Here is an 11043-nt window from a genome sequence, read left to right as displayed (position 1 = left end):
AGGGCCCCCGCCCCGCACCCAATTTTTTTTATATAAATATATTAATATGTATTAAGTAGAACTTTTACTTAATACTTTGTGTAAGTTATAGTGTGGTAGGATAATCCTTTTATAGATTATCTTGACAATACAAGTCTCACACTTAAACAATATAAGACCCTTGTATTACACTACAACTTACACAAAATATATAATAACAAATTTAAAAACTATATAATTTTTAAATTATAGTCATATTTACAAATTTAAATTTATAATTTAAATCTAAAAATATATTTTTAATCACTTTTAAACCTATAAATAATTTTTGGACCTTATAGATTATAGTCTATTATTAAAGTGAACGAAAGGCAGAGCAGATTGAGAGTCCGATGGCGCTACCCAGTACCAAAAAAACAATCAAAACTACTTTTAGAGACCCTCTTTTGGGGGGGGAGCAACAGGGACAGTAGGGTGGCAGCAGGGATCCCCCCCCCCCATTATATAGAAATCTTGAAATATTTTAAGTTGCCACAAAAGTCAACCTATTCTCAGCTGCCTCAGGAGTTAGCTTCCAATATTACAGAGAAGCATACGTGTATCTACAAAATTAATAACCAGAAACATTCAATTTTCCCAACATAATGACTGCTAAAATTGACTGGAATGCTTTATACATGCGCTCGAAAATCAACGAGATTCCCAATCCTTCAATTTCTTGCTACCTTTGGGTTTCGCTATAGCCGCATTCATTCCGGCCATTTTTGCATTGTACTTGGCTCGAAGAGGATCATTGTATGTCCACCTACACATAAAACAAACATTTGAGATCAAGGAATGTGTATGGCACAATTGCATGGGAGAGCAATCTGCGCAGGAAGATGACAGGGAAAAAAAAAAACATCAAAATGTGCTGATTAAGTTCTGTTTCAGATTCGAAGCAGCAGCATGCAATGGGACAACAAACCCTAACCTCCACATCATATTCTTATGGGATGTGGAGGAGCAATTGGCCCAAATGCCATTAGAGAATTGGAACATGTACAGATAGATAGTATTGTATACACTTCATGTTTCCCACGACCGATAGTGCAAGTAGGAACAACGCTACAACCTAGGACTAACTTCAAGATGCCAATATATTTTTTGGGCAATTATGTACTTTAGCTTCCCTATGGTCTGCCCTTAAAACAAAGAGCTCCCTGTGGTTTAGTTTCTCACATATATTAATTTAATTATAATTCGGCATATCAATAAATAGACATATAGCATGTTATGCACATGATAGATTGTATGAAAAACACTACAACCTAGGACTAACTTCAAGATGCCAATATTGTTTTGGGGCAATTATGTACTCTACCTTCCCTATGGTCTGCCCTTAAAACAAAGAGCTCCCTGCGGTTTAGTTTGTCACATTTATTGAATTCAATTATACTTTGGAGTACCAATCAATAGACATATAGCATGAGTTATGCACATGATAGATTTAACTAGAAAATGAGAGATTAATGAAAATAGCTAGAATGGAAGATTTTGAGTACGTGTAAGAGAGAGAGAGAGAGAGAGATGAGACTTTAGGTTTGAGGATAAAAGAAAGCCAGCAGGATGCTGATATGGTCATAGGGGATGCATGCTAGGTACGCTCTTGTATGAGTATGAGCTCAACAAGAACCCCTTCATTTAGTTCACCATTGTTGATCAATTCATAGATTCAGTAGCAGCATACAAGTTGGCAGGTTGTATGCTCCTCTGAGCTTTGTTACAGTGAAAATTATAGGACCTTTACGTGCTTTGGGACCAAGAGAAACAAAAAGGTTGGTTACCTTTTTAGTTTTTCTCTCAGAAAATAAGAATTTAGCATTCTTTTCTTTTTTTTAATATCTTGCTGAAACAGCATGCTCCATAGATATGTTAATTATTGTGCATTTTACTCTTGTTATCTAATCTAAAGAACTTCATTTGGTTCACGGGTGGATATGGTACTTACAATCAATCTAGTTGGATGGTAAATTGCCCACAATGGTCATGATGATATTGGTGAGGAGGGAGCAGATTTTGCCCTTAAGGTGGAGCTTGTGATGGATAGTTAGTTTTTTTTATTAAGATTTCACAAAATCTCAAAGACCGACTTTAACAAGTTGTTTCCTTTTTCTTTCATGTGCAATCGTAGTGTCAAAATAAGGTGATGATTGAAGAAAAAGGGAGTTTAGATTTTAGGAGATGAAACAGGTTGCTAATTTTAGTGCTGTTTTCCACATTTTGTTTTTCTTCCATAATGTGATTGAAACTAGAATCACTGAATTTTGAGGTGGCCCGTGTTGGAGGGGAAGTCTCTGGAGGTGGAACAGCAGTTGGGCTGTGGTGGATCATGGTGGAGGTCAGATGATGATGGCAGGAGTATGGAAAAACTCAGAATCATTCAAGTGAAATAAGATATTTAAATGGGGGCACAATTGCAATTTAATAGTGGGTTTCAGTTTTCTCCCTTAGCTCCTCTCCCATCTTCAGCTTCTGAGTATTGCTTAGACAGTAAAAATCAGTGTTTTTAGCACCGTCTTCTGTTATATGTGTTGGTAAACAGTGTTTTCTGCTTCAAGTTTGGGATTATGGAGCGTAAACTTTTTTCTCTCCGTACAAATGCAACTTTTTTCTTCTCGTTGCTTCCTGTAAGTGCCTTCGTCGTCAATGTTACGTTTGATTGTTTTGGAAGTTTCAAGATGATGATGGGTCAATATAGAGAAGTGGTGATTGAATCCAAACACTTTATTTTGTCAAAACTTGGGGATGGTGGTATGCGAGTAACAGAGAGAAGATGGAAAACAGAGCACTCGGTGGTGCTGGGTTACTTTTCAATCCAGTGGCTTGGGAAGGTATTAGAGGAGTGTCTAAGTAAGGGGAAAAAGGAGGTTTATTCGGCAACACGAAATGGATTCTGCAGTATTATTGCACAACGTTGTGTAAATAGGAGAGGGAGATATATAGAAATATTAGAGTATAATCAGGGGGGAGGAGGAATGTTATATGTATTCCTGAGGGAGAAAGTGGATGGGGATGGAGGAAGATGAGGGAGATGCTGTTAGAGAAAGGGAAGGATGGCTCGAAAGTGGGTGGTTTGACTGGTGGAGGGTATCAGAGTCACGGTACAAGGGCACTAAGACACCATGCTCGGTCGTATAAGGAGGCTTTGTCTGTGAATGTAAACCTGCGTGATGGTGGTGCGAACCTGCGTGATGGTGGTGTGAGAGGTGCAGGTAGAGAGCAAGGGCCATGGCGTCGGGAAGGAATGTCGAATCCAAGTGGTGTGTTGAGCCACTCCCATGGCAAAGTCTCTGCAGCGTGTCAGAAGGAGGTTGTTGGAGATGCAGGGACAGCTGCGTTCTCTGCAGAGGGACGTGGCTGGAATAGTGGCGTTTGTTGGTTCATTTAAGGCAAAGGAGAACACGGTGGTTTTAAAAGGGAAATCTCAAGTTATGGGTCATGGGCCTGGCAACACTCAGAATAAGGCCCAGCAAAAATTAATAAAGGGTAAGGGATGGGCTGTGTGGAGAAAGAAGGGTGGGCCGTCTTGGCCCAATAACTATAATCCAACTCGCAACCCGCCATGGTTTGATGGGGCAGGGCCTTCTAGGCCTAATGCGCAGAACCTTAATGGGCTTGGGCCATCTCAGCCCAGGGCCCACAGTTGCAGAAATGAATTCGGGTCAGCCCAGCCCGTTACATCTGGCGTGAGCCCTAGCCAGTTATTCCCACCCAAGCTGCACAGCCTCGAGTTTGTGCCGGACAGCCAATCAACGGCATTGGGTCAGCCGATGGTAGCACAGACGGTGCCGACAATGGTAGAGGAGGCCGCCGATGAGGTATCGTCGGCGTTTTGTGCGCAACAGGCCTTGGTGGGTTTCGAGGCTCGGTTTTCTCCGCCTAAGGAGGGGTAGAAATCGCCGAAGATGGGAGGTGGGGTGTTCTTGGCTCCGGTGGACTTGTTTGTGAAATACTTTGAGGAATTTGAGGTGGCTGAGGAGGAGGAGGAGGATTCGGATGACTTGATACACTCAGTGGAGGATGAACTTTTCATCCCTGAAGCTTGCGGGTTGGAGGAGCTTTCAGTGGGGGGTGGTTTTCAGGACTTAAATAACAAAATGGGAAATCCTATCCCATTGAACTACTATTTCCCAAATCAAGCCTCAGATTGGGTTATACATAAAGCAAAGGAAATTCAACATGTGGTGGGGATTGTCTGTGATGGGTATGAGGAGCAGTTCATAGCTCTGTTAACTGCTATGGAAGCTGGACATCGCCAAAATAAGAAGGGGGAATCGAAGAAAAACCGGGAATTGAAAAGATTGATGTGGTCAATTAACTCGGAAGGTAGCTCTAGTAGGAATAGGGCAAAAGGGAAGGAGCTGACTGTTTTCCAATGAAACCTAAGATTGTATCTTGGAATGTCCGGGGTCTCAATGAGGTAGAGAAACGTCTTCGGATTCGGCATTTAATTCGTGAGTGGAAAGCGGACATTATGTGCTTACAGGAGACGAAGCTAAAAATGATCAGTAGGAAGACAGTGCGGAGTTTATGGAGTAACATGTATGTAAATTGGGTATACTTGGCCTCTTCAAGGGCATCGGGAGGAATTGTGGTGATGTGGGATAAGCGAGTGGTGGAGAAAGTGGAGGAATACATAGGGAGATATTTGATAGCATGCTCATTTAAATGTGTATCAGATGGTTTTTTGTGGGCATTGGCAGGCGTGTATGAGCCTAATCAAGATGTAGATAGAAGATGGTTGTGGGATGAGCTTGTAGGGGTGCATAGTTGGTGGGAGCTCCCTTGATGCATTGGGGGGATTTTAATGTAGTTCGTTTCCAAAGTGAATGTTTTAGAAGTAGAAGATTGAGGCCAGCAAGTTTGGAGTTTTCTGAGTGTATTTTTTACTTGAACTTGATCGACCTTCCACTTGTTGGGGGTGTAGCCACATGGTCGAATAATCAGACCTGGTCTTGTTTGGATTATTTCTTAATTTCACTTGAGCTGGAAAGCCATTTTCCTGATATCTGGCAAACATGTTTGGTACGCCTAGCCTTGGATCATTGGCCAATTTTGCTAGATTGTGGAGGTATTCGCAGCGGTAGAAGGTATTTTAAGTTTGAGAATATGTGATTGAAGTCTGAAGGTTTTGTGGAAAGGGTCAAACAATGGTGGTGTCCGTATCATTTCGACCAGTTTCATTTTTGCAAATAAACTGAAAGCTTTAAAAAGAGACTTAACTTTGTTGGTTGCATATCTTGAGAGAATAATTCTACAAGAAGAGATATCATTGCGCCAGAAATCAAGAGCTCTTTGGCTAAAGGGGACCGAAGTACAAAGTTTTTCCATAAAACTGCAAACTCTCATAGAAGAAATAACACCATTGAGATGCTGAAAATTGAGGGGGTCGAGTGTAGAGAAGAAAAGGTAATAAAAGATCACGTGGTTAATTTCTTTGGAGAGCTTCTCACTGAACAGGTGGGGTGGAGGCCTACTCTAAATGGATTGGTTTTTGACACTATTGAGTCAGGGGATGTTGCTAGGATGGAGAGGGCATTCAAAGAGGAAGAGGTTTATGATGTAGTAAGGAAAATGGCAAAAGATATGGCCCCCGGCCCCGATGGTTTCTCTATGGGTTTTTACCAAGAATGTTGGGAGGTGATAAAGGAGGATCTTATGAAGGTATTTTAGGAGTTTTTCTCGGTAGGCAAATTTGAGAAAAGTCTCAATACCACTTTCCTTGCTTTAATCCCTAAAAAAGTAGGGGCTTCTGAGATTTCTGATTTTCGGCCTATTAGCCTAGTGAATGGTACTTACAAGATCATTGCTAAAGTGCTCGCTAATCGTTTGAGTGGAGTCTTGGGGAAGATTGTTACTAAGCCTCAAAATGCTTTTGTGAAGGGTAGACAGATACTTGATGCGGTTCTAATTGTTAATGAATGTCTGGACAGTAGATTGAAAGCTGGCAACTTAGGGCTTATGTGTAAGTTAGATATGGAAAAGGCATATGATCATGTTAACTGAAATTTTCTCCTATATCTATTGGGTAGGTGTGGATTTGGAAAAAGATGGAGGTCTTGGATCAGATGGTGTATATCCACGGCAAGATTCTCTGTTTTAATCAACGGTAGCCCAGAGGGTTTCTTCCCGAGCTCTCGTGGTTTGAGACAAGGAGATCCATTATCTCCATTACTTTTTATTATTGTTATGGAGGCACTAAGCAGGATGATCTCGACTTTAGTGACTAATGGTTTTATTAGAGGTTTCCAGATTGGATCGCCGAGTAGGGGTATCACTACCATTTCACATTTGCTGTTTGCAGATGATACGCTTATTATGTGCGAAGCCGATCCAGATCAATTGAGGGCTGTGAAGGCTTTGCTGCTTTGTTTTGAAGCAGTGTCTGGTTTAAAAGTGAATTATGATAAATCTGAGTTGGTGCCTATTAGAGAAGTTCAGAATTTGAGGGTGTTGGCTGGCACACTGGGTTGTAAGATAGCGTCTCTCCCTATGAGCTATTTGGGATTACCACTGGGTATAGCCTCGAGGGCGCGTTCTATTTGGGATATTGTGATTGAAAAAGTAGAGAGGAGACTGGCAGGTTGGAAGAGAATGTATTTGTCAAAAGGGGGCCAGATTACACTTATTAAAAGTACGCTTTCTACTCTACCCACTTACTTCTTATCCTTATTCCCTATACCGGCAAGTGTGACGGGTCATCTTGAGAAGCTTCAGAGAGACTTTTTGTGGGGGGCCTTAGGTGAAGAGTTTAAATTCCATTTAGTCAAGTGAAAGATGGTGCGCCGTCCTATCTCCAATGGCGGCGTGAGTATCAGAAATTTGAGGCTGTTCAATCGGGCATTACTTGGCAAATGGTTGTTGAGATATATTAAGGAACCAGCAGCCTTATGGAAGACTGTGATTGAGAACAAATATGGTGGTTTAGGGGGGGTTGGTGTACTAGAGAAGTTAGAAGGGCCTCTGGAATGGGGCTATGGAAACACATTATAAGTGGATGGGTGGTTTTCCATCAACACACAAGACTGCAATTGGGTACAGGTTCTAAGATCAGATTTTGGAAGGATGTTTGGTGTACTAATAGTGCTCTACAAGACTTGTTTCCTACACTTTTCTTGATTGCAAATGCTAAAGATGCCATAGTGGCGGAGGTAATGGAAATCGTAGGAAGGAACATCCACTGGAATATCAACTTCAATCGGGTGGCACAAGATTGAGGGATGGAGAGTTTTGTAGATTTTTATAATCTTCTGTATTCTTGTCGCCCAAATATCCAGCGTACAGATGATGTGTGGTGGAGTCCAGCAAGGAAAGGGGTGTTCACTGTTCGCTCTTTTTACAAGGTACTCACACAAGTTCCTGAGATACAGTTTCCCTGGAGAAAGCTTTGGTGTAATAAGGCTCCTCCCAAAGCTTCTTTTTTTGTGTGGACAGCGTCTTTGGAATAGATTCTTACTATGGATAATCTGAGAAAAAGAAGCATAATCATAGCAAACTGGTGTTGCATGTGTAAAAGAGGGGGTGAATCGGTGAGTCATTTACTTTTACATTGCGAGGTAGCCAGGACTATTTGGGATGAGGTGTTTAACAGAATGGATTTAGCATGAGTTATGCCGAAAACCGTGTTGGATGCCTTGGCTTGCTGGATATCAATTCGAGGCGTGCGACAGATCAAAGCGGTTTGGAAGATAATTCCTATCTGTATTATGTGGTGCTTATGGCAGGAGCGCAATGAGAGGATTTTTGAAGACAAAGAGAGATCTATGGCAGAGCTAAAAATGTTATTTTTTAGGACTCTTTGTACTTGGGCTATTATTGTGGACTTTAATGGCATGGACTTTCATGAGTTTTTAGTTTCAAAGGGAACATCTTTTACAAAAATTATACATTGCATCTTTATGTTCTATAGACAAAACACAGTATTATTTTCCCTATTTCAGTTCATGAAGTTCAAGTCATAAGTAAAAGCCTAAGAACCTGATTGATTCATTTTTCTTTCTTTTTGTTTTTTTTGTTTTGCTTTTTCCTTCATTCCTAATTAAGAAAACGAAGGTCCATACAAGAAATCTCATTGACCTATCCTTTCTCCAAAAAAAGAAAAGTATAGATGAGATGACAATGCTTTCCGGTGTTCCTAGTTTTTCTATGAAATTATGTGGCACAAGAGACATCTAAAGTGAATATACTATATGACAGAGATATTGGAGCAGCACATAGAAAGGATATAATTCATTAGTTTTAGTATCATTTTCGGTAAAATACAATCAACCCAAACAGATAGAATTACAATTTCATGGAAGGAAAAAGTAATACAGACAACAGATGACATCTAAAAACGTTAAAATACAATCCTATAAAAAAAAAGTGGGGGTGAGTAAAGAAAAGAAAGCAATCTCTCCGACCAAGAAAAAAGCTGAAAATAGTTTCCTTTCAAAATTTATTAGAAAACTAAGTTACCACTGTTTAAATATGCCGAAAAGCTTACATTTTATATTTTTTAGATGATATAATACAAAAGTGCAGCTCAAGTATCTAGATTACACTACATCAAAAAGTAGCTCTTTTGAAACATCATATTTATAAATTTCAGATGTAACTGATATGAGCATTTTGGACCATTTTAAGGGTCCAAAATAAATATGTGTTACTATGTAAAAATCTAAACAGGTGTATGAACATGGTGACTTCTCATACACAATTAAAATCTAAAAGTTTGTAATAAAGACTCGATTCTGAGTCAGCAGAGAAGCAGATTTGACATACATATATCATTACTATGTAAGGGGAAATAAAAGGAAAATAACTAAAAGAGATCTGCATAAAAATAATTCAAAATGTAGAGAACATACGGATTGTTCCAGTCAGTTGTATCCTCATTGACCAGATGGGTCCATTTTGTCCTTCCACTACGACCAAAGTGCTTGACCTGCATGACTTTGGGCAATATTGTCTTGTCCATCTTATCTTCTCCAGTTGGAGCAGAGAAATCACGATGATAAATATTATTTGTCCCAGCAGTTGGAACACGATCATCAGTATCTGACTGGAAGAATGCACCCTTGTGGTAATATTTCTGCATGAACCTCCATTTCTGCTTTGGAGGTGGAGCAGGTTTTGGATTCTTCCTCTCCCACTCCCTTCGCTCTTCCTCTGTCATGTTTCTCACCTTTTCAATCTCTTCCTTCTCCTTTAACATTGCCTCACGATCCTCCCTATCCCTCTTTATCCTAGCAATCTCCCTTGCCTTCCAAGCTTCATACTCCTCAGCCTCATTGACTTCATCATCGGTATCAACATCAGCAATATTTGCCTCCATTTCCATATTCTTTTGAATCTCTTCATCTTTTCGAATTTCCTCAACCACGATCTGCTTTGTCTCCACCTTCCTCTCCTCTAGTCTCTTCCTCTTTGATTCCTCAAGGGCTTGTTCTTCAGCTTCAAGACGCTCGCGTTCAGCAATGGTATCCCTCTCCGATTTAGGAACAAAGACAGGCTTAACCATTGCAATTCCCATATGTTCTTCCTCCGAATCGGTCTCATACTCAGATTCCTCTTCCTCCTCTTCTTCTACCTCCTCCTCTTCTTCTTCTGGAAGTACAGCCTCTTCCTGCTCCCTCTGAAGCAACTTCTCCCTAATTCTTCTTCTCCTTTCCTCTAAAGCATCTGCATCCTCTTCCTCTAGATCTAATCCCTCCTGCCTTCTAGCTTCCTCCTCAATTGTTGAAACAATTTCAGCTTGTCGGATGCGCCGATGATCAGCTCTCACTTCATCACGATTATCTATCCTACTCTCAGCCAAACGGCGCAGCCTAGCATCATCCTTCTTCACAATATGTGAGTCATCATGACTTGGGAACGCTCGTTCAAGGGCAGCCACCCTATCCAACTGGATATCCCCATCTTCAAGAACATCCTCAGCCCATTCAGGAGCTCTACCAGGCCAATATCTTTTAACTTTTGTTTGCCCAATTTTCCCTCTAAGCTTATCCCTAATTGCAATTATAGTATCACTAACACCTGCTGTCACCGACATTGTTAAACCGATACAAGCCCACAAAAATAAACCCTAAGTTATAAAAATTTCAGCCCACAAACTAGCCGGTCTGTAATACCCTGAAACCAAAACGAGAACTGTAGAAGTTAGCTCGATTTTTCACTAATATTGTTGACAAAACAACCAAATCAGCGTATCCATTTTGCAAATATCTCATTCGTAAAACAACTCCAATATCCATAGAAGATTTGTAATACAAGCAGGTACGAAGAGAGTAATCATGTTTCAACTATTATATGTACAATCGATATTAGAAACAAGGACAATAATAAAAAATAAAAAATAAAAAAATAAAAACACAAGAAATTAATGCTCTCCACCAAAGATCTAATCGAAAAACCCAGACCCAAAAATTATTCGATGCATTCTGTTTAGACACGAAGAATTAAAGGAAAATACACAGAACATAAGACAAAATTCGTCTTCTATAATTTGGAACCAGGATTATTTCCGATCGGCACACGTATTTACCTCACGCTTAGATGCTTTGGGTTGGCCCAAACTTATGGGTGTTAATGGCTAAACTCCGATTCGCTCGTCGGAAAGGTGGGGGAGCGTCTTGTCGGCGGGATTGCAGCTTGAGGCGGTTCGGTGGGGCGATTGGAGCGAGGAGCAATCGGCCTTGGGCTCTAAATATCCTGTCCAAAACGAACGTTTCAGTGCGATTACGCCCGTTAGGCGAAGTGAGATGAGATGAAATGAATTGAGATAATTTGTAAATAATAATGAGATTTTTAATTGAATTTAAATAAAATGATATGAGGTGAGATGATTATTCAAATGGATCCTAAAATTTATTATTTTAAATTATAATTTTTTTAAATTTTTATATAAAATAAAATAAATAATTTAAGTTTTTTTTTAATTTTAAAATAAAAATAATATTTTAATAATATATTTTAATAATATTTTATTACTTTTAAAATATGGGTTTGGATTCAGGGATGAGTTGAAATGGGTTAAGATGG

At 39.9% G+C, this 11043-nt stretch overlaps 1 protein-coding gene across 1 annotated transcript; it reads right to left on the bottom strand.

Moving 5' to 3' along the window:
- Positions 1-387: 387 nt before the first annotated feature.
- On the bottom strand, positions 388-10739 carry LOC109005613 (microfibrillar-associated protein 1-like). Its single transcript, XM_018984624.2, has 3 exons — positions 10547-10739; positions 8871-10134; positions 388-784 (listed from the first exon to the last, which is right to left on the bottom strand). Exons 2-3 carry the CDS (start codon positions 10052-10054, stop codon positions 670-672), a joined length of 1299 nt encoding a protein of 432 aa, XP_018840169.1. The 5' UTR covers positions 10055-10134; positions 10547-10739; the 3' UTR covers positions 388-669.
- Between the last annotated feature and the right edge of the window lie 304 nt (positions 10740-11043).

This window comes from Juglans regia, chromosome 6, assembly GCF_001411555.2.
Source record: "Juglans regia cultivar Chandler chromosome 6, Walnut 2.0, whole genome shotgun sequence".
Taxonomy (NCBI): Eukaryota; Viridiplantae; Streptophyta; class Magnoliopsida; order Fagales; family Juglandaceae; genus Juglans; species Juglans regia.
This window is presented reverse-complemented; position numbering and strand designations above follow the sequence as displayed.